Source organism: Rhinatrema bivittatum, chromosome 4 (genome assembly GCF_901001135.1).
Source record: "Rhinatrema bivittatum chromosome 4, aRhiBiv1.1, whole genome shotgun sequence".
Lineage (NCBI taxonomy): Eukaryota > Metazoa > Chordata > Amphibia > Gymnophiona > Rhinatrematidae > Rhinatrema > Rhinatrema bivittatum.
The window spans coordinates 484135837-484160063 of NC_042618.1; the positions used below are offsets into that span (position 1 = coordinate 484135837).

Sequence of the window (24227 nt, forward strand, 5' to 3'; positions counted from 1 at the left end):
GTGGACCTCATATGGCATGAGCCTCAGAAAATCATAAACAGAATTACCTATCCAATATAGGAAACCTGCTATACCAAAACAGCACTAACTACCAGCACTCAAAACAGTAACAACCCTATCTATGAAAAGGCAACACTGCAAATATTACACCACGCCCTAAAACACCACTACACCTTCTATTAGGAAAACAGAAGAAGTCGGGCTGCTATACATTCCTATATAGAAACTATAAGCTAGCAGAATACCTCACCCCAATCACACATGCAGAACAAAGACAGACCCTCACCAAATACAGACTAAAAGAGACCATACAGTATAAATAGAAATATGCACACAAAAACTGAAGAGAAAATCGCAACAAGCCAGACTCTGTATGCAGTGTAACAATGCAAAAACAGAAACATCATCATTCCTCACAAACAATAAAATCAAGAAATACAAAACATCATAATAATAAAACCATACTAATAAAAAGAATGAATATTTCAAAACAGCTAATGAATAGTACATCCAATAATTATACTCATTAAAAAAATTCAATTTTCCAAAAACCAATAAAATATTTTAAAATAGCAGACACAATAAATAACACACAATAATTTTAACCAATAAAGGATACAAAATTCTCCTTTCTCCATAGCTGGGAAGGTTTGATTTTCAGATGGCCTAAGATTTTTGTGGATTAGCAGGGGGAAGGAAGGGAGGTTGTTACTCTCAAACCTCCTCTCTTTCTCTCTCACACACATACATTCACACACAGGAACTTGCTCTCTCTCGCACTACACATGGTATCACAGAAACATGCTCTGTCTCACACGCACACACACTAATGGGAACTTGCTCTCACACGTTCACGCTGTAACAGGAACATGCTCTCTCTCACATGCACACACACTCATGGGAACTTGCTCTCACACGTTCACGCTGTAACAGGAACATGCTCTCTCTCACACGCACACACACTCATGGGAACTTGCTCTCACACGTTCACGCTGTAACAGGAACATGCTCTCTCACACGCACACACACTCATGGGAACTTGCTCTCACACGTTCACGCTGTAACAGGAACATGCTCTCTCTCACACGCACACACACTCATGGGAACTTGCTCTCACACGTTCACGCTGTAACAGGAACATGCTCTGTCTCACACGCACACACACTCATGGGAACTTGCTCTCACACGTTCACGCTGTAACAGGAACATGCTCTCTCTCACACGCACACACACTCATGGGAACTTGCTCTCACACGTTCACGCTGTAACAGGAACATGTTCTGTCTCACACACACTCATGGGAACTTGCTGTCACACGTTCACACTGTAACAGGAACATGCTCTCTCTCACACGCACACACATAGGTTCAATCACAGGAACATGCTCTCACATGTACACACATTCACAGGAACTTGCTCTCTCGCACACACGCTGTAATAGGAACATGCTCTCTCTCACATGCTTACACACATTCACAGGAACATGCTCTCTCTCACACGCACACATGCTGTCACAAGAACACATTGTCTATCTTACACATGCTGCTTCTCTCTCACATATACATGCTGGAGTGAGTCCTGACTCTCTCCAGGCTATTATGTAGATGACATTAGTTCTAAAACACAGTTTGTGTTTTTTAGTAATTCTTCACTGCAGGAGAGTTGCACAAAATACAGTCTGCACTTCCTTCCTGTATTTTGTGCAGGTCAGTAGCTCCGTGTTCTGAGTGCAAGTCACATCACATTTCTTTTAGCTGATTAGGAGAGAGCTGCATATCATTCTAGGCACAGCTTAACTCAAGGCTTTTCTCTGGCTAAGTAACACAGTATGCTTAGCACAGGTCATATCGCAGTTCCTGTAGCTGACTTTTTGATCTAGGGCAGTACTCAGCTAGGTCTGCCCTAACTCACCTCCCTCCTGTGGCTGAGTTTTAATTTCTTTTCTCTTTTCTGAGTTTTCCCAATCTTCCTTGGTTGCAAATATTAGGAATTATTACTAGCAGGGAAAGAAACTCACCTACAAGCAGTGTTTGTTCTGGTCTGAAATAAATGCTGACCTTACCAGCTCTTTCACCACAGCCAGTTGTGTCTGCCTTCCTCAGACTGCACCCCTTCTTCTATGAAGGCTGTGGTTTCAGCTCCTCTGGTCCACCTCCTCCTCCTCCTCTCTTACCTGTTCAGACTCCTTGGGCAGTGCTCCTGCCCTGTTACACCAGGTCCCTTTCACATTCCCAAGGGGAGGCATCCACTCACCAAATTCCTCCCTCTTACAGCTCTCCACCCTCCTCTCCTCACCCAGACCAAATCCCGGTTCTATTTTAGGGCTGACAAACTATCATTCTTTCCCTTATTTCACATCTTTCTATCAGGAGGGGAGCTACCCCATCACAATGCTCATACACACACACACACACCCACCCCTTCTCTCTCACACATACACAGGGCTCTCTCTGTCCTTCACACACACACACACACACGCACACACCCTCTCTCTCTCACACATACACAGGCTCTCTCTGTCCTTCACACACACACACACTCTCTCTCTCTCTCTCTCACACATACACAGGCTCTCTCTGTCCTTCACACACACACACTCTCTCTCTCACACACATACACAGGCTCTCTCTGTCCTTCACACACACACACACACACACTCTCTCTCTCTCTCTCACACACATACACAGGCTCTCTCTGTCCTTCACACACACACACACTCTCTCTCTCACACACATACACAGGCTCTCTCTGTCCTTCACACACACACGCATACACTCTCTCTCTCTCTCTCTCACACATACACAGGCTCTCTCTGACCTTCACACACTCACACACTCACTCTCTCTCTCGCTCACACACATACACAGGCTCTCTCTGTCCTTCTCACACACACACACACTCTCTCTCTCGCTCACACACATACACAGGCTCTCTCTGTCCTTCTCACACACACACACACTCTCTCTCTCTCTCTCTCACACACATACACAGGCTCTCTCTGTCCTTCACACACACACACACTCTCTCTCTCACACACATACACAGGCTCTATCTCTCTCCTTCACACACACACACCCCTTCTCTCTCACACATACACAGGCTCTCTCTGTCCTTCACACACACACACACACTCACTCTCTCTCTCTCAGGACCTCCCCTCTCTTCTGGGCCTTTTCTTCAAGGCCCCAGAATCTTCTCAGGTCATGGTGGGCTGGGCTCTGTCTCAGCCTCGTCGGGTATGGGCTCTGTGTGCCCTGCTCTGGGCCTCTGGATCTTCTCATCCTGTGACGGGATGGGCTCTGCTGCAGCCCCGAGGATTTCCCGGCCAATGACAGGATAGGCCCCACCATGGCCTGCCATCATCCCTGGGAACTTTTGAGTTGTGGTCACCCTGAGATTGCTGTTGATTACCAGTCGGCAGGGGGGAAGGAATGGAATAATTTGTATCAGCTTTCTCTCTTCCACTCTCTCCTCCCCCAGCTTTCTCTCTTCCACTCTCTCCTCCCCAGCTTTCTCTTCCACTCTCTCCTCCCCCAGCTTTCTGTCTTCCACTCTCTCCTCCCCCAGCTTTCTCTTCCACTCTCTCCACCCCCAGCTTTCTCTCTTCCACTCTCTCCTCCCCCAGCTTTCTCTCTTCCACTCTCTCCTCCCCCAGCTTTCTGTCTTCCACTCTCTCCTCCCCCAGCTTTCTCTTCCACTCTCTCCACCCCCAGCTTTCTCTCTTCCACTCTCTCCTCCCCCAGCTTTCTCTTCCACTCTCTCCTCCCCCAGCTTTCTCTCTTCCACTCTCTCCTCCCCCAGTTTTCTCTTCCACTCTCTCCTCCCCCAGTTTTCTCTTCCACTCTCTCCACCCCCAGCTTTCTCTCTTCCACTCTCTCCTCCCCAGTTTTCTCTTCCACTCTCTCCTCCCCCAGCTTTCTGTCTTCCATTCTCTCCTCCCCAGCTTTCTCACTTCCAAGCTGCTTATCCCAAGAAAAGCAGGGGATTTCTGCAACTCTATCTTAATAATGGTTAATGGACTTTTCCTCCAGGAACTTCTCCAAACTTTTTTTAAACACAGCTACACTATCAGCTTTCACCACATCCTCTGGCAACATATGCCAGAGCTTAATTTGTCGTTGAGTAAAAGAATATCTTCTATTATTAAATTTAAATATATTACCCAGTAACTTCATTGTATGTCCCCTGATCTTTGTAGTTTTTGAAAGTGTAAACAACTGATTAATGTTTACTCCTTCTACTGCACTAATTATTTTATAGACCTCTATCATATCCCCCCCTCAGCCGTCTCTTCTCCAAGCTAAAGAGTCCTAACCTTTTTAGTCTTTCCTCATAGGAGAATTGTTCCATCTCCTTTATAATTTTGGATATCCTTCTCTGTACCTTTTCTAATTCTGCTATAACTTTTTTTGAGATGTGGTGACCAGACCTGCACACAGCACTCAAGATGCAAACACATCATAGAGCAATACAGAGATGAATTTGATCAATGCCATTGATTGGTTGATCAGGGAGTTTGATCAAGGGAGAGTGCAGATGTAGTGTGCTTGGATTTCAGTAAGGCCTTTGATATCGTTCCACATAGGCAACTCATGGCCTGGACCCTATAGTGACTGGCTGGATTAGAAACAGGTTGAGTAGCAGAGAACAAAGGATAGTGGTAAGTGAAGGTTATTCCAAGCAGAGAGGCTGCAGGGACTGCTTCTTGCATTGGTTCTTGTCAACATTTTTGTAATCAATATTATGGTAGGACTATCAGGAAAGGTTTGTCTTTTTTGGATGATACCAAAATCTGCAACAGGGTAGACAACTAGGAAAGTGTGGAAACTATGAGGAAGATTATAGCAAAGCCTGAGGAATGGTTTAGAGTCTGGCAACTGAGATTTAATGCAAATAAATGCAGTCATGCATTTCAACTGCAAAAGCCCAATGGAGCAGTTCAGAATAAGGGGCAAAATTCTTCTAAGCACAAAACGAAAGCAGAATCTGGGGGTGATCACAGGGGATGATCTTGAGGTGGCCAAACAGGTGGATAAAGCGATGGTAAAAGCCAGAAAGCTGCTTGGCTGCACAGGGAGAGGAAGGGTCAGCAGAGAAAGGGAGGTGACACTGCCCCTGTACAGGTCCCTGGTGAGACCTCACTGGGAATACTGAGCACAGTTCTGGAGACCCCACCTTCATACGGATATAAACAGGATGGAGTCGCTCCAGAGGGGGCTACTAAAATGTTTCTAAAGCATGTGAGAACAGTCTCCAAAATCTAACCATCTATACCTTAGTTGAAAGGCCTGATGGCAAAATACGATAGAGACATTTAAATATCTCCAAGATGTTAACGCACAGGAAGCGAGCCTCTTTCTAAGGAAAGGAGATTCTGGAACGAGAGGCCATGGGATAAGGGCAAAAGAGAACAGACACAGGAGTAATCTAAGGAAATGTTTCTTTCTGGAGAGGGTAGATGCATGGAAAAGCTGCCAGTGGAGTTCATGCAGACAAGGACAGAATGTGAATTCCAGAAAGCCTGGGAGAAGCAGAGGGATCTGCCAGGAGCGGGAGAGATTGTAGAGCTGGGTAGTGGGTTTGGATGGGCAGAGCAGAGAGATGGCCTATAATCACCAGAGGAGGCTTACAGAGAGATATCGTCTTGTGCAGGATTGATGGGAGACTCTTTACCTGCTCCTTAAATTTGACACCGGATACAAACCTCCCACATCACTTTCTGCAATGTCTTCCTCTCCAGAATTTGCTGAAACAATTGAACACTTTTCTTATCAATTAGCCTTTACGATTTGTTTCTTACCTGACAACATAGCTGGGATTTCCAGTGTGGTCTTTATGCCAGCATCTATAGAATTAATTATTTTATCAATCTGTAGGAAGAAAAAATGTGGCTTACTAGATCAACATTTCTCTGACAACATTTTGAAGCTATGCAGTGACTGTAATGAAGCAGCATCAGGGTCTCCATGATTTAGTACAGCTCTAGCTCAGTATCTCTTGTGTGATAAGGTGTAACAGACAGAAGGATCTTATCACTGGTGCAATAAGATGTTTTACACTCAGACTAACATAATAGAACAGAACTGCAGTAAAGGCATATTATACCGGATTAAATGTGTGTTTGTTATGCTTATGTTATTTTATGTTAATTTTGTTTATTATATTAAATTTGTTTTATTTTATGGTAGTTTTAAAAATATTAGAATTATATTATAACATTGTTTTATATTCTTAAATTTTGTTATTTTATTTATTGTGTGATAAGGTGTAACAGACAGAAGGATCTTATCACTGGTGCAATAAGGTGTGAAAGAAACAGTGAGCTGGAATCAGCGGTGAGATAAACCAGCAGAGCCACAGAGGCACAAATATCACTTATGTAATACTCTGTAACTGGGCCAGAGGAGTCTCTATCACCGGTGCAATAAGATGTTTTACACTCAGACTAACATAATAGAACAGAACTGCAGTAAAGGCATATTGTACCGGATTAAATGTGTGTCTGTTACGCTTATGTTATATTATTTTATGTTAATTTTCTTTATCATATTAAATTTGTTTTATTTTATGGCAGTTTTAAAGATAATATTAGAATTATTTTATAACAATGTTTTATATTCTTAAATTTTGTTATTTTATTGAAGCATTTAGCAGTGTATTTTACTATTGTTTCTTATAATATGTTAAATTTTAAAATGGTTACCAGATTGAAATTTTGATTTACACTACACGACCACTATGTACAACGTCTTGATTGTTTGTCAGATAGACGGTATATAAAATAGACAAATAAATAAATAACAATAAATAAATGTGACACAGCCAGAGGAGTGAGTATCACTTATGCAATGCGCTGTGACTGGGCCAGAGGAGTCTCTATCACCGGTGCAATAAGATGTGACAGAGCCAGAGGAGTGAGTATCACTTGTGCAATGCGCTGTGACTGGGTCAGAGGAGTCCCTATCACCGGTGCAATAAGATGTGAGAGAGCCAGAGGGGTGAGTATCACTTGTGCAATGCGCTGTGACTGGGCCAGAGGAGTCTCTATCACCGGTGCAATAAGATGTGACAGAGCCAGAGGAGTGAGTATCACTTGTGCAATGCGCTGTGACTGGGTCAGAGGAGTCTCTATCACCAGTGTAATAAGACGTGAGAGAGCCAGAGGGGTGAGTATCACTTGTGCAATGCGCTGTGACTGGGTCAGAGGAGTCTCTATCACCAGTGTAATAAGATGTAACAGAGCCAGAGGGGTGAGTATCACTTGTGCAATGCGCTGTGACTGGGCCAGAGGAGTCTCTATCACCGGTGTAATAAGATGTAACAGAGCCAGAGGGGTGAGTATTACTTGTGCAATGCGCTGTGACTGGGTCAGAGGAGTCTCTATCACCGGTGTAATAAGACGTGAGAGAGCCAGAGGAGTGAGTATCACTTGTGCAATGCGCTGTGACTGGGCCAGAGGAGTCTCTATCACCGGTGTAATAAGATGTAACAGAGCCAGAGGAGTGAGTATCACTTGTGCAATGCGCTGTGACTGGGCCAGAGGAGTCTCTATCACCAGTGTAATAAGATGTAACAGAGCCAGAGGGGTGAGTATTACTTGTGCAATGCGCTGTGACTGGGTCAGAGGAGTCTCTATCACCGGTGTAATAAGACGTGAGAGAGCCAGAGGGGTGAGTATCACTTGTGCAATGCACTGTGACTGGGCCAGAGGAGTCTCTATCACCGGTGTAATAAGATGTAACAGAGCCAGAGGAGTGAGTATCACTTGTGCAATGCGCTGTGACTGGGCCAGAGGAGTCCCTATCACCGGTGTAATAAGACGTGAGAGAGCCAGAGGGGTGAGTATCACTTGTGCAATGCGCTGTGACTGGGTCAGAGGAGTCTCTATCACCGGTGTAATAAGACGTGAGAGAGCCAGAGGGGTGAGTATCACTTGTGCAATGCGCTGTGACTGGGTCAGAGGAGTCTCTATCACCAGTGTAATAAGATGTAACAGAGCCAGAGGAGTGAGTATCACTTGTGCAATGCGCTGTGACTGGGCCAGAGGAGTCCCTATCACCGGTGCAATAAGATGTGAGAGAGCCAGAGGGGTGAGTATCACTTGTGCAATGCGCTGTGACTGGGCCAGAGGAGTCTCTATCACCAGTGTAATAAGATGTAACAGAGCCAGAGGGGTGAGTATCACTTGTGCAATGCGCTGTGACTGGGCCAGAGGAGTCTCTATCACCAGTGTAATAAGACGTGAGAGAGCCAGAGGAGTGAGTATCACTTGTGCAATGCGCTGTGACTGGGCCAGAGGAGTCTCTATCACCAGTGTAATAAGACGTCACAGAGCCAGAGGAGTGAGTATCACTTGTGCAATGCGCTGTGACTGGGCCAGAGGAGTCTCTATCACCAGTGTAATAAGACGTGAGAGAGCCAGAGGAGTGAGTATCACTTGTGCAATGCGCTGTGACTGGGCCAGAGGAGTCTCTATCACCAGTGTAATAAGATGTAACAGAGCCAGAGGGGTGAGTATCACTTGTGCAATGCGCTGTGACTGGGCCAGAGGAGTCTCTATCACCGGTGTAATAAGATGTAACAGAGCCAGAGGGGTGAGTATCACTTATGCAATGCGCTGTGACTGGGCCAGAGGAGTCTCTATCACCAGTGTAATAAGACGTAACAGAGCCAGAGGGGTGAGTATCACTTGTGCAATGCGCTGTGACTGGGTCAGAGGAGTCTCTATCACCAGTGTAATAAGACGTGAGAGAGCCAGAGGGGTGAGTATCACTTATGCAATGCGCTGTGACTGGGTCAGAGGAGTCTCTATCACCAGTGTAATAAGATGTAACAGAGCCAGAGGGGTGAGTATCACTTGTGCAATACGCTGTGACTGGGCCAGAGGAGTCTCTATCACCAGTGCAATAAGATGTAACAGAGCCAGAGGAGTGAGTATCACTTGTGCAATGCGCTGTGACTGGGCCAGAGGAGTCCCTATCACCAGTGTAATAAGATGTAACAGAGCCAGAGGAGTGAGTATCACTTGTGCAATGCGCTGTGACTGGGCCAGAGGAGTCCCTATCACCAGTGCAATAAGATGTAACAGAGCCAGAGGAGTGAGTATCACTTGTGCAATGCGCTGTGACTGGGCCAGAGGAGTCCCTATCACCAGTGCAATAAGATGTAACAGAGCCAGAGGAGTGAGTATCACTTGTGCAATGCGCTGTGACTGGGCCAGAGGAGTCTCTATCACCAGTGTAATAAGATGTAACAGAGCCAGAGGAGTGAGTATCACTTGTGCAATGCGCTGTGACTGGGCCAGAGGAGTCCCTATCACCAGTGCAATAAGATGTAACAGAGCCAGAGGAGTGAGTATCACTTGTGCAATGTGCTGTGACTGGGCCAGAGGAGTCTCTATCACCAGTGTAATAAGATGTAACAGAGCCAGAGGAGTGAGTATCACTTGTGCAATGCACTGTGACTGGGTCAGAGGAGTCTCTATCACCGGTGTAATAAGACGTGAGAGAGCCAGAGGAGTGAGTATCACTTGTGCAATGCGCTGTGACTGGGCCAGAGGAGTCCCTATCACCAGTGTAATAAGATGTAACAGAGCCAGAGGAGTGAGTATCACTTGTGCAATACGCTGTGACTGGGCCAGAGGAGTCTCTATCACCAGTGCAATAAGATGTAACAGAGCCAGAGGAGTGAGTATCACTTGTGCAATGCGCTGTGACTGGGCCAGAGGAGTCCCTATCACCAGTGCAATAAGATGTAACAGAGCCAGAGGAGTGAGTATCACTTGTGCAATGCGCTGTGACTGGGCCAGAGGAGTCCCTATCACCAGTGCAATAAGATGTAACAGAGCCAGAGGAGTGAGTATCACTTGTGCAATACGCTGTGACTGGGCCAGAGGAGTCTCTATCACCAGTGTAATAAGATGTAACAGAGCCAGAGGGGTGAGTGTCACTTGTGCAATGCGCTGTGACTGGGCCAGAGGAGTTTCTATCACCAGTGTAATAAGACGTGAGAGAGCCAGAGGGGTGAGTATCACTTGTGCAATGCGCTGTGACTGGGTCAGAGGAGTCTCTATCACCAGTGTAATAAGATGTGACAGAGCCAGAGGAGTGAGTATCACTTGTGCAATGTGCTGTGACTGGGCCAGAGGAGTCTCTATCACCAGTGTAATAAGATGTGACAGAGCCAGAGGAGTGAGTATCACTTGTGCAATGCGCTGTGACTGGGTCAGAGGAGTCTCTATCACCGGTGTAATAAGATGTAACAGAGCCAGAGGAGTGAGTATCACTTGTGCAATGCGCTGTGACTGGGTCAGAGGAGTCTCTATCACCGGTGTAATAAGATGTGACAGAGCCAGAGGGGTGAGTATCACTTGTGCAATGCGCTGTGACTGGGCCAGAGGAGTCCCTATCACCGGTGTAATAAGATGTAAAAGAGCCAGAGGGGTGAGTATCACTTGTGCAATGCGCTGTGACTGGGCCAGAGGAGTCTCTATCACCGGTGTAATAAGATGTAACAGAGCCAGAGGAGTGAGTAGCACTTGTGCAATACGCTGTGACTGGGCCAGAGGAGTCTCTATCACCAGTGTAATAAGATGTAACAGAGCCAGAGGGGTGAGTATCACTTGTGCAATGCGCTGTAACTGGGCCAGAGGAGTCCCTATCACCAGTGCAATAAGATGTAACAGAGCCAGAGGGGTGAGTATCACTTGTGCAATGCGCTGAGACTGGGCCAGAGGAGTCTCTATCACCGGTGTAATAAGACGTGAGAGAGCCAGAGGAGTGAGTATCACTTGTGCAATGTGCTGTGACTGGGCCAGAGGAGTCTCTATCACCAGTGCAATAAGATGTAACAGAGCCAGAGGAGTGAGTATCACTTGTGCAATGAGCTGTGACTGGGCCAGAGGAGTCTCTATCACCGGTGTAATAAGACGTGAGAGAGCCAGAGGAGTGAGTATCACTTGTGCAATGCGCTGTGACTGGGCCAGAGGAGTCTCTATCACCGGTGTAATAAGACGTGAGAGAGCCAGAGGAGTGAGTATCACTTGTGCAATGCGCTGTGACTGGGCCAGAGGAGTCTCTATCACCAGTGTAATAAGATGTAACAGAGCCAGAGGAGTGAGTATCACTTGTGCAATGCGCTGTGACTGGGCCAGAGGAGTCTCTATCACCGGTGTAATAAGACGTGAGAGAGCCAGAGGAGTGAGTATCACTTGTGCAATACGCTGTGACTGGGCCAGAGGAGTCTCTATCACCAGTGCAATAAGATGTAACAGAGCCAGAGGAGTGAGTATCACTTGTGCAATGAGCTGTGACTGGGCCAGAGGAGTCTCTATCACCGGTGTAATAAGACGTGAGAGAGCCAGAGGAGTGAGTATCACTTGTGCAATGCGCTGTGACTGGGCCAGAGGAGTCTCTATCACCGGTGTAATAAGACGTGAGAGAGCCAGAGGAGTGAGTATCACTTGTGCAATGCGCTGTGACTGGGCCAGAGGAGTCTCTATCACCAGTGTAATAAGATGTAACAGAGCCAGAGGAGTGAGTATCACTTGTGCAATGCGCTGTGACTGGGCCAGAGGAGTCTCTATCACCAGTGCAATAAGACGTGAGAGAGCCAGAGGGGTGAGTATCACTTGTGCAATGCGCTGTGACTGGGCCAGAGGAGTCTCTATCACCGGTGTAATAAGATGTAACAGAGCCAGAGGAGTGAGTATCACTTGTGCAATGCGCTGTGACTGGGCCAGAGGAGTCTCTATCACCGGTGTAATAAGACGTGAGAGAGCCAGAGGAGTGAGTATCACTTGTGCAATGCGCTGTGACTGGGCCAGAGGAGTCTCTATCACCGGTGTAATAAGATGTAACAGAGCCAGAGGAGTGAGTATCACTTGTGCAATGCGCTGTGACTGGGCCAGAGGAGTCTCTATCACCAGTGTAATAAGATGTAACAGAGCCAGAGGAGTGAGTATCACTTGTGCAATACGCTGTGACTGGGCCAGAGGAGTCTCTATCACCGGTGTAATAAGATGTAACAGAGCCAGAGGAGTGAGTAGCACTTGTGCAATACGCTGTGACTGGGCCAGAGGAGTCTCTATCACCAGTGTAATAAGATGTAACAGAGCCAGAGGGGTGAGTATCACTTGTGCAATGCGCTGTGACTGGGCCAGAGGAGTCTCTATCACCAGTGCAATAAGATGTAACAGAGCCAGAGGGGTGAGTATCACTTGTGCAATGCGCTGTGACTGGGCCAGAGGAGTCTCTATCACCAGTGTAATAAGATGTAACAGAGCCAGAGGAGTGAGTATCACTTGTGCAATGCGCTGTGACTGGGCCAGAGGAGTCTCTATCACCAGTGCAATCAGATGTGAGAGAGCCAGAGGGGTGAGTATCACTTGTGCAATGCGCTGTGACTGGGCCAGAGGAGTCTCTATCACCGGTGCAATCAGATGTGAGAGAGCCAGAGGGGTGAGTATCACTTGTGCAATGCGCTGTGACTGGGTCAGAGGAGTCTCTATCACCGGTGTAATAAGATGTAACAGAGCCAGAGGAGTGAGTATCACTTGTGCAATGCGCTGTGACTGGGCCAGAGGAGTCCCTATCACCAGTGTAATAAGATGTAACAGAGCCAGAGGGGTGAGTATCACTTGTGCAATGCGCTGTGACTGGGCCAGAGGAGTCTCTATCACCAGTGTAATAAGATGTAACAGAGCCAGAGGGGTGAGTATCACTTGTGCAATGCGCTGTGACTGGGCCAGAGGAGTCTCTATCACCAGTGTAATAAGATGTAACAGAGCCAGAGGAGTGAGTATCACTTGTGCAATGCGCTGTGACTGGGCCAGAGGAGTCTCTATCACCAGTGCAATAAGACGTGAGAGAGCCAGAGGGGTGAGTATCACTTGTGCAATGCGCTGTGACTGGGCCAGAGGAGTCTCTGTCACCGGTGTAATAAGATGTAACAGAGCCAGAGGAGTGAGTATCACTTGTGCAATGCGCTGTGACTGGGCCAGAGGAGTCTCTATCACCGGTGTAATAAGACGTGAGAGAGCCAGAGGAGTGAGTATCACTTGTGCAATGCGCTGTGACTGGGCCAGAGGAGTCTCTATCACCGGTGTAATAAGATGTAACAGAGCCAGAGGAGTGAGTATCACTTGTGCAATGCGCTGTGACTGGGCCAGAGGAGTCTCTATCACCAGTGTAATAAGATGTAACAGAGCCAGAGGAGTGAGTATCACTTGTGCAATACGCTGTGACTGGGCCAGAGGAGTCTCTATCACCCGTGTAATAAGATGTAACAGAGCCAGAGGGGTGAGTATCACTTGTGCAATACGCTGTGACTGGGCCAGAGGAGTCTCTATCACCAGTGTAATAAGATGTGAGAGAGCCAGAGGGGTGAGTATCACTTGTGCAACGCGCTGTGACTGGGCCAGAGGAGTCTCTATCACCAGTGTAATAAGATGTAACAGAGCCAGAGGAGTGAGTATCACTTGTGCAACACGCTGTGACTGGGCCAGAGGAGTCTCTATCACCGGTGTAATAAGATGTAACAGAGCCAGAGGAGTGAGTATCACTTGTGCAATGCGCTGTGACTGGGCCAGAGGAGTCTCTATCACCAGTGTAATAAGATGTAACAGAGCCAGAGGGGTGAGTATCACTTGTGCAATGCGCTGTGACTGGGCCAGAGGAGTCTCTATCACCAGTGTAATAAGATGTAACAGAGCCAGAGGGGTGAGTATCACTTGTGCAATGCGCTGTGACTGGGCCAGAGGAGTCTCTATCACCAGTGTAATAAGATGTAACAGAGCCAGAGGGGTGAGTATCACTTGTGCAATGCGCTGTGACTGGGCCAGAGGAGTCTCTATCACCAGTGTAATAAGATGTAACAGAGCCAGAGGAGTGAGTATCACTTGTGCAATGCGCTGTGACTGGGCCAGAGGAGTCTCTATCACCAGTGTAATAAGATGTAACAGAGCCAGAGGAGTGAGTATCACTTGTGCAATACGCTGTGACTGGGCCAGAGGAGTCTCTATCACCGGTGTAATAAGATGTAACAGAGCCAGAGGAGTGAGTAGCACTTGTGCAATACGCTGTGACTGGGCCAGAGGAGTCTCTATCACCAGTGTAATAAGATGTAACAGAGCCAGAGGGGTGAGTATCACTTGTGCAATGCGCTGTGACTGGGCCAGAGGAGTCTCTATCACCAGTGCAATAAGATGTAACAGAGCCAGAGGGGTGAGTATCACTTGTGCAATGCGCTGTGACTGGGCCAGAGGAGTCTCTATCACCAGTGTAATAAGATGTAACAGAGCCAGAGGAGTGAGTATCACTTGTGCAATGCGCTGTGACTGGGCCAGAGGAGTCTCTATCACCAGTGCAATAAGATGTGAGAGAGCCAGAGGGGTGAGTATCACTTGTGCAATGCGCTGTGACTGGGCCAGAGGAGTCTCTATCACCGGTGCAATCAGATGTGAGAGAGCCAGAGGGGTGAGTATCACTTGTGCAATGCGCTGTGACTGGGTCAGAGGAGTCTCTATCACCGGTGTAATAAGATGTAACAGAGCCAGAGGAGTGAGTATCACTTGTGCAATGCGCTGTGACTGGGCCAGAGGAGTCCCTATCACCAGTGTAATAAGATGTAACAGAGCCAGAGGGGTGAGTATCACTTGTGCAATGCGCTGTGACTGGGCCAGAGGAGTCTCTATCACCAGTGTAATAAGATGTAACAGAGCCAGAGGGGTGAGTATCACTTGTGCAATGCGCTGTGACTGGGCCAGAGGAGTCTCTATCACCAGTGTAATAAGATGTAACAGAGCCAGAGGAGTGAGTATCACTTGTGCAATGCGCTGTGACTGGGCCAGAGGAGTCTCTATCACCAGTGCAATAAGACGTGAGAGAGCCAGAGGGGTGAGTATCACTTGTGCAATGCGCTGTGACTGGGCCAGAGGAGTCTCTGTCACCGGTGTAATAAGATGTAACAGAGCCAGAGGAGTGAGTATCACTTGTGCAATGCGCTGTGACTGGGCCAGAGGAGTCTCTATCACCGGTGTAATAAGACGTGAGAGAGCCAGAGGAGTGAGTATCACTTGTGCAATGCGCTGTGACTGGGCCAGAGGAGTCTCTATCACCGGTGTAATAAGATGTAACAGAGCCAGAGGAGTGAGTATCACTTGTGCAATGCGCTGTGACTGGGCCAGAGGAGTCTCTATCACCAGTGTAATAAGATGTAACAGAGCCAGAGGAGTGAGTATCACTTGTGCAATACGCTGTGACTGGGCCAGAGGAGTCTCTATCACCCGTGTAATAAGATGTAACAGAGCCAGAGGGGTGAGTATCACTTGTGCAATACGCTGTGACTGGGCCAGAGGAGTCTCTATCACCAGTGTAATAAGATGTGAGAGAGCCAGAGGGGTGAGTATCACTTGTGCAACGCGCTGTGACTGGGCCAGAGGAGTCTCTATCACCAGTGTAATAAGATGTAACAGAGCCAGAGGAGTGAGTATCACTTGTGCAACACGCTGTGACTGGGCCAGAGGAGTCTCTATCACCGGTGTAATAAGATGTAACAGAGCCAGAGGAGTGAGTATCACTTGTGCAATGCGCTGTGACTGGGCCAGAGGAGTCTCTATCACCAGTGTAATAAGATGTAACAGAGCCAGAGGGGTGAGTATCACTTGTGCAATGCGCTGTGACTGGGCCAGAGGAGTCTCTATCACCAGTGTAATAAGATGTAACAGAGCCAGAGGGGTGAGTATCACTTGTGCAATGCGCTGTGACTGGGCCAGAGGAGTCTCTATCACCAGTGTAATAAGATGTAACAGAGCCAGAGGGGTGAGTATCACTTGTGCAATACGCTGTGACTGGGCCAGAGGAGTCTCTATCACCAGTGTAATAAGATGTAACAGAGCCAGAGGAGTGAGTATCACTTGTGCAATACGCTGTGACTGGGCCAGAGGAGTCTCTATCACCAGTGTAATAAGATGTAACAGAGCCAGAGGGGTGAGTATCACTTGTGCAATGCGCTGTGACTGGGCCAGAGGAGTCTCTATCACCGGTGCAATAAGATGTGAGAGAGCCAGAGGGGTGAGTATCACTTGTGCAATGCGCTGTGACTGGGCCAGAGGAGTCTCTATCACCGGTGTAATAAGACGTGACAGAGCCAGAGGAGTGAGTATCACTTGTGCAATGCGCTGTGACTGGGCCAGAGGAGTCCCTATCCCCGGTGTAATAAGATGTAACAGAGCCAGAGGAGTGAGTATCACTTGTGCAATGCGCTGTGACTGGGCCAGAGGAGTCTCTATCACCAGTGTAATAAGATGTAACAGAGCCAGAGGAGTGAGTATCACTTGTGCAATGCGCTGTGACTGGGTCAGAGGAGTCTCTATCACCAGTGTAATAAGATGTAACAGAGCCAGAGGAGTGAGTATCACTTGTGCAATGCGCTGTGACTGGGCCAGAGGAGACTCTATCACCGGTGTAATAAGATGTAACAGAGCCAGAGGAGTGAGTATCACTTGTGCAATGCGCTGTGACTGGGCCAGAGGAGTCTCTATCACCGGTGTAATAAGACGTGAGAGAGCCAGAGGGGTGAGTATCACTTGTGCAATGCGCTGTGACTGGATCAGAGGAGTCTCTATCACCAGTGTAAAAAGATGTAACAGAGCCAGAGGAGTGAGTATCACTTGTGCAATGCGCTGTGACTGGGCCAGAGGAGTCTCTATCACCGGTGTAATAAGACGTGAGAGAGCCAGAGGGGTGAGTATCACTTGTGCAATGCGCTGTGACTGGATCAGAGGAGTCTCTATCACCGGTGTAAAAAGGTGTAACAGAGCCAGAGGAGTGAGTATCACTTGTGCAATGCGCTGTGACTGGGCCAGAGGAGTCTCTATCACCGGTGTAATAAGACGTGAGAGAGCCAGAGGGGTGAGTATCACTTGTGCAATGCGCTGTGACTGGGCCAGAGGAGTCCCTATCACCGGTGTAATAAGATGTAACAGAGCCAGAGGAGTGAGTATCACTTGTGCAATGCGCTGTGACTGGGCCAGAGGAGTCTCTATCACCAGTGTAATAAGACGTGACAGAGCCAGAGGGGTGAGTATCACTTGTGCAATGCGCTGTGACTGGGTCAGAGGAGTCTCTATCACCAGTGCAATAAGATGTGAGAGAGCCAGAGGGGTGAGTATCACTTATGCAATGCGCTGTGACTGGGCCAGAGGAGTCTCTATCACCAGTGCAATAAGATGTGAGAGAGCCAGAGGAGTGAGTTTCACTTGTGCAATGCGCTGTGACTAGGCCAGAGGAGTCTCTATCACCGGTGTAATAAGACGTGAGAGAGCCAGAGGACTGAGTATCACTTGTGCAATGCGCTGTGACTGGGCCAGAGGAGTCTCTATCACCAGTGTAATAAGACGTGACAGAGCCAGAGGGGTGAGTATCACTTGTGCAATGCACTGTGACTGGGCCAGAGGAGTCCCTATCACCGGTGTAATAAGACGTGAGAGAGCCAGAGGAGTGAGTATCACTTGTGCAATGCGCTGTGACTGGGCCAGAGGAGTCTCTATCACCAGTGTAATAAGACGTGAGAGAGCCAGAGGAGTGAGTATCACTTGTGCAATGCGCTGTGACTGGGCCAGAGGAGTCTCTATCACCGGTGTAATAAGACGTGAGAGAGCCAGAGGAGTGAGTATCACTTGTGCAATGCGCTGTGACTAGGCCAGAGGAGTCTCTATCACCGGTGTAATAAGACGTGAGAGAGCCAGAGGAGTGAGTATCACTTGTGCAATGCGCTGTGACTGGGCCAGAGGAGTCTCTATCACCAGTGTAATAAGACGTGACAGAGCCAGAGGGGTGAGTATCACTTGTGCAATGCACTGTGACTGGGCCAGAGGAGTCCCTATCACCGGTGTAATAAGACGTGAGAGAGCCAGAGGAGTGAGTATCACTTGTGCAATGCGCTGTGACTGGGCCAGAGGAGTCTCTATCACCAGTGTAATAAGACGTGAGAGAGCCAGAGGAGTGAGTGTCACTTGTGCAATGCGCTGTGACTGGGCCAGAGGAGTCTCTATCACCGGTGCAATCAGATGTGAGAGAGCCAGAGGGGTGAGTATCACTTGTACAATGCGCTGTGACTGGGCCAGAGGAGTCTCTATCACCGGTGCAATAAGATGTGAGAGAGCCAGAGGGGTGAGTATCACTTGTGCAATGCGCTGTGACTGGGCCAGAGGAGTCCCTATCACCAGTGCAATCAGATGTGAGAGAGCCAGAGGAGTGAGTATCACTTGTGCAATGCGCTGTGACTGGGCCAGAGGAGTCTCTATCACCAGTGTAATAAGACGTGACAGAGCCAGAGGGGTGAGTATCACTTGTGCAATGCACTGTGACTGGGCCAGAGGAGTCCCTATCACCGGTGTAATAAGACGTGAGAGAGCCAGAGGAGTGAGTATCACTTGTGCAATGCGCTGTGACTGGGCCAGAGGAGTCTCTATCACCAGTGTAATAAGACGTGAGAGAGCCAGAGGAGTGAGTGTCACTTGTGCAATGCGCTGTGACTGGGCCAGAGGAGTCTCTATCACCGGTGCAATCAGATGTGAGAGAGCCAGAGGGGTGAGTATCACTTGTACAATGCGCTGTGACTGGGCCAGAGGAGTCTCTATCACCGGTGCAATAAGATGTGAGAGAGCCAGAGGGGTGAGTATCACTTGTGCAATACGCTGTGACTGGGTCAGAGGAGTCTCTATCACCGGTGTAATAAGACGTGAGAGAGCCAGAGGGGTGAGTATCACTTGTACAATGCGCTGTGACTGGGTCAGAGGAGTCTCTATCACCAGTGCAATCAGATGTGAGAGAGCCAGAGGGGTGAGTATTACTGGTGATATAAACCCTGGTATAAAAAGCTGCAATAAGGGCTTAGCTATGCAGGTAATGTCTGAACACATATACTGGGGAATGTGCTATTGAGAGCTATGTTTCCCTGAGGGATTCACACTGCTTCTGGTATCACTAAGTACAAATGGGACAAAGCAATATTCCCTCAGGCTCCAAAAGTATGGATTGTGAACAAACCCCCCACTTACCTCTTCCCATTCTGAAGTAAATGACGTCCGCTGGCTGGAGCTTTGCTCTTGGTCTCCACGTTTGTTTGAGTTGCCCCTAGATCTGTTCTTGGCAAGGGGGTAAGACATCAGGTCGGACTCTGATTTGGAAACTTCCTTTGATAAGTTTAGGTCAAGCTCTGCTTTTGGCACGGAAGGGTCTATTCCCAGAGTGTGAACGCGCTGCCAGGGCTGTCGGCTGTTAATTACCCAGCACTGCGCAGTCCCCCTGGCCTCTCTGCTAGCTGGCGTAGGGGCATGGTTTGCGTTTCTCGGCACAGTGCTGGGGTTGCTGTTTCCTTGCTGCTCTGGATCCTCCTCTTCCTCTCTGGTCGTGTCCCACTGACATGTGCTGTATATGTGGAAAAGATCTTCTACTGATTCACAGGACGGGGAGGAGCCGTGAAGCAGCCCAGCAAAGTGCGTGGGAACACCGAACTCTCCAGAAAGCTCTTCTTTACAACTGCATTCTTCTCCACAAAGATTACCTGCAACAGAGCATTTTATATTTTCAGGAATTCCATTTCTACTACAATAAAAATTGGTTTTGCGCCTAATAGTGGTTGAGTTCCAAGCTATTTTATTTCCATTTTTTCGTAAAACGTCTGAGCTAAATTCTCAGACTAATTGAGAAGATGTGAAAGGAGAATTTTCAGCAGCCTGGCCTATTATCCTGTGCTATATAAGCCCAACAAAGTTTTACTCCAGAACCTCCAAATCGTGAAGCACACAGCAAAACACAAAAAGGTAACTGGTATTCATTTTGTGACCAATATAAATACAGAGCCTCATAAGCAATTAATAGTCCATATTTCTTATGTATATGTAGGACCTCTAAACTGAGTGAGTCTGTCAGGCATACAGACTCATTTTTTAGTGTATAGGTCCAAATTACTTTATTAATCAAAAGGTCAATTTTTTGGATTTTTTTGTTATTTGTTTCTCTTAAAATTTTCAGACCCAAACCAATAATAGTCAATCAATTGCACAAACTAGTGTCTCCGTATACTGAACGAAACCAGAAGTAATAAACACAAAACACTTTGCAACAATTTTGTAGCTCAAAATATTCATCTGTTGTAAATGTCCCGACCTGGTCCTGCTTCAGGGGCAACGGCACATCCAGAAAAGGTGGTGTCTCCAAACACGCATTTTTAAGGTTCCATTTAATTTCAATTCCTTTTGATTAATAAAGTAATTTGGACCTATACACTAAAAAATGAGTCTGTGTGCCTGACAGACTCACTCAGTTTAGAGGTCCTACATATACATAAGAAATATGGACTATTAATTGCTTATGAGGTTCTGTATTTATATTGGTCACAAAATGAATACCAGTTACCTTTTTGTGTTTTGATGTGTGCTTCACTATTATCCTGTGCACCATGGGATCTGCCAGTCAGTCTGCAGTCATTTTTCAACATTACGTAACTCCGGCTCAGAACTGAATGGTCAGGGAAAGATGATTTTGTTCCGTGAGATGTCTCGCATGACTTGCTTTATGACTCAATGCGGTAGAAGGCCTCTGAGAACCTCGATATCCGCTATAACTGCCGTGACCCCTCCCAACCCCTTGCAATCATCCCCATACAAGGAAAAGGTGTAAAAGGCCACAGCTTTATTATTATTATTAATCACAGTATGAATAATAATTCAGTACACGCGCCAAGGGTCACACCCGACACCAACCGTACCCGACTCTCGCTGTCCGCCTTCAAGCCGGCTCCCAGCCCTACCCTTCCAAGCAGGGGGCCACCCGGACCATGCACCGGCCCCAAGTCTGGCCACCGGGCATTTACAGAAGCACTGAATCTATTCCTTACCATTATGCATGTCTGTTCCTTGTTTTTATACCCAACAGAAGGGATATGAACAGCTTCTTATAGGGTTTATGAATGCTCAGGGAGGGCAATTTTGAGTGTCAATTATGCAAATAAAACAAAAGTTTTTGACATGCAGAAATGGGGTTTTTAAAAATTGCCTACCATGAGTATTTTCAAAAGGATTTACAGGCCTAAAACTGGATTTACACATGTAAATGGACTTTATCCATGTTAGTGCACGTTTGAAAATTGCTACAATAGTTTGTTACCTTTACACGTGTAACTCCTTGAATATTAGCTCCCCTGTCTCAGAGGAAAGCTGTGCATGTACTTGATACCATGCTCGTAATCTTAACAGAATTTCTGTTTTTGTGATGATGTTATCTCAATTTAACATTTTCTACAGATACAGACATTCAAATAAGAAACATAAGAACATAAGAAAATGCCATACTGGGTCAGACCAAGGGTCCATCAAGCCCAGCATCCTGTTTCCAACAGTGGCCAAACCAGGCCATAAGAACCTGGCAAGTACCCAAAAACTAAGTCTATTCCATGTTACCATTGCTAATGGCAGTGGCTATTCTCTAAGTGAACTTAACAGCAGGTAATGGACTTCTCCTCCAAGACCTTATCCAATCCTTTTTTAAACCCAGCTATACTAACTGCACTAACCACATCCTCTGGCAACAAATTCCAGAGTTTAATTGTGCGTTGAGTGAAAAAGAACTTTCTCCGATTAGTTTTAAATGTGCCCCATGCTAACTTCATGGAGTGCCCCCTAGTCTTTCTACTATCCGAAAGAGTAAATAACCAATTCACATCTACCCGTTCTAGACCTCTCATGATTTTAAACACCTCTATCATATCCCCCCTCAGTCGTCTCTTCTCCAAGCTGAAAAGTCCTAACCTCTTTAGTCTTTCCTCATAGGGGAGTTGTTCCATTCCCCTTATCATTTTGGTAGCCCTTCTCTGTACCTTCTCCATCACAATTATATCTTTTTTGAGATGCGGCGACCAGAATTGTACACAGTATTCAAGGTGCGGTCTCACCATGGAGCGATACAGAGGCATTATGACATTTTCCGTTTTATTCACCATTCCTTTTCTAATAATTCCCAACATTCTGTTTGCTTTTTTGACTGCCGCAGCACACTGCACCGACGATTTCAATGTGTTATCCACTTTGACGCCTAGATCTCTTTCTTGGGTTGTAGCACCTAATATGGAACCCAACATTGTGTAATTATAGCATGGGTTATTTTTCCCTATATGCATCACCTTGCACTTATCCACATTAAATTTCATCTGCCATTTGGATGCCCAATTTTCCAGTCTCACAAGGTCTTCCTGCAATTTATCACAATCAGCTTGTGATTTAACTACTCTGAACAATTTTGTGTCATCTGCAAATTTGATTATCTCACTCGTCGTATTTCTTTCCAGCAGAAGGAATACCTTAGAAGTATAGCGGGAAAGCCAGAAATCACCTGGTGCCTATAGGAATACAATCATTCATAACAGCGATGGGCTATCATTTTAGCCTTCCAGACCGAGCGCCTATTATAGTCCATATATATGTTAACATTTGTGAAAGAAATCAAATCTGTGAAAGTGAAACAGACAGTCATCAAACTAATAAAGCCTCCTGCAAAAACCAAGCATAGAGGACTTAACTCAAATGTCAAAAAGCACAAGCATATGAAAACTTAGCTCATGTATTCATGAAGAAACTCAACGTAGACTCGCTGTTATTCAAGCAGTTCACATCTATCACCCAGTGTAGACTAGAGCTGCAGTTCATTGACTGTTTCATTTTTGCAGATTACATTTTCATAAATTTTAGTACGAATGGCCTAAGATAGGCCCTTGGCATTGAAGGAATACTTTTATCACTGCGACATATGATTGTTCATGTACACAAAACATGCTTTTGCTTACTATCCATGGTAGTGTGTAAGGAACCTCCGGCTTCCCCAGCAGTAGGAATGTACCATATCTAGCTGGGGAGGTTCAGAGTGACCTCATGAAGAGAGGTCTGAGTTTCACTCTCCCATGTGGAAGTGTGGATGGAGTGCTCCATCTTAGTGTGTAAGGAACGTCTGGTTTCCCCAGCAGAAGGAATGTACCATATCTAGCTGGGGAGGTTCAGAGTGACCTCATGAAGAGAGGTCTGGGTTTCACTCTCCCTTGTGGAAATGTGGATGGAGTGCTCCATCTTAGTGTGTAAGGAACCTCTGGCTTCTCCAGCAGAAGAAATGTACCATATCTAGCTGGGGAGGTTCAGAGTGACCGCATGAAGAGAAGTCTGGGTTTCACTCTCCCATGTGGAAGTGTGGATGGAGTGTTCCATCTTAGTGTGTAAGGAACCTCTGGCTTCCCCAGCAGAAGGAATGTACCATATCTAGCTGGGGAGGTTCAGAGTGACCGCATGAAGAGAAGTCTGGGTTTCACTCTCCCATGTGGAAGTGTGGATGGAGTGTTCCATCTTAGTGTGTAAGGAACCTCTGGCTTCCCCAGCAGAAGGAATGTACTACATCTAGCTGGGGAAGTTCAGAGTGACCGCATGATGAGCGATCTGGGTTTCACTCTCCCTTGTGGAAGTGTGGATGGAGTGCTCCATCTTAGTGTGTAAGGAACCTCTGGCTTCCCCAGCAGAAGGAATGTACTATATCTAGCTGGGGAGGTTCAGAGTGACCTCATGAAGAGAGGCCTGAGTTTCACTCTCCCATGTGGAAGTGTGGATGGAGTGCTCCATCTTATTGTGTAAGGAACCTCTGGCTTCCCCAGCAGAAGGAATGTACCATATCTAGCTGGGGAGGTTCAGAGTGATCTCATGAAGAGAGGTCTGAGTTTCACTCTCCCATGTGGAAGTGTGGATGGAGTGCTCCATCTTAGTGTGTAAGGAACCTCTGGCTTCCCCAGCAGAAGGAATGTACTATATCTAGCTGGGGAGGTTCAGAGTGACCTCATGACGAGAGGCCTGAGTTTCACTCTCCCATGTGGAAGTGTGGATGGAGTGCTCCATCTTATTATGTAAGGAACCTCTGGCTTCCCCAGCAGAAGGAATGTACCATATCTAGCTGGGGAGATTCAGAGTGATCTCATGAAGAGAGGTCTGGGTTTCACTCTCCCATGTGGAAGTATGGATGGAGTGCTCCATCTTAGTGTGTAAGGAACCTCTGGCTTCCCCAGCAGAAGGAATGAACCATATCTAGCTGGGGAGGTTCAGAGTGACCGCATGAAGAGAAGTCTGGGTTTCACTCTCCCATGTGGAAGTATGGATGGAGTGCTCCATGGTAGTGTGTAAGGAACTCTGGCTTCCC

At 47.1% G+C, this 24227-nt stretch overlaps 1 protein-coding gene across 1 annotated transcript in view; it reads right to left on the minus strand.

Moving 5' to 3' along the window:
• Positions 1–24227, minus strand: part of ANKS1B (ankyrin repeat and sterile alpha motif domain containing 1B) — a 591267-nt gene that overhangs the window by 390551 nt on the left and 176489 nt on the right. The window contains exons 13-14 of the mRNA XM_029597376.1: positions 19061–19566; positions 5801–5870 (exon numbers count right to left, since the gene is read on the minus strand). Coding sequence (XP_029453236.1) covers positions 5801–5870; positions 19061–19566 — 576 coding nt within the window. The remainder of the gene's footprint in view (positions 1–5800; positions 5871–19060; positions 19567–24227) is intronic.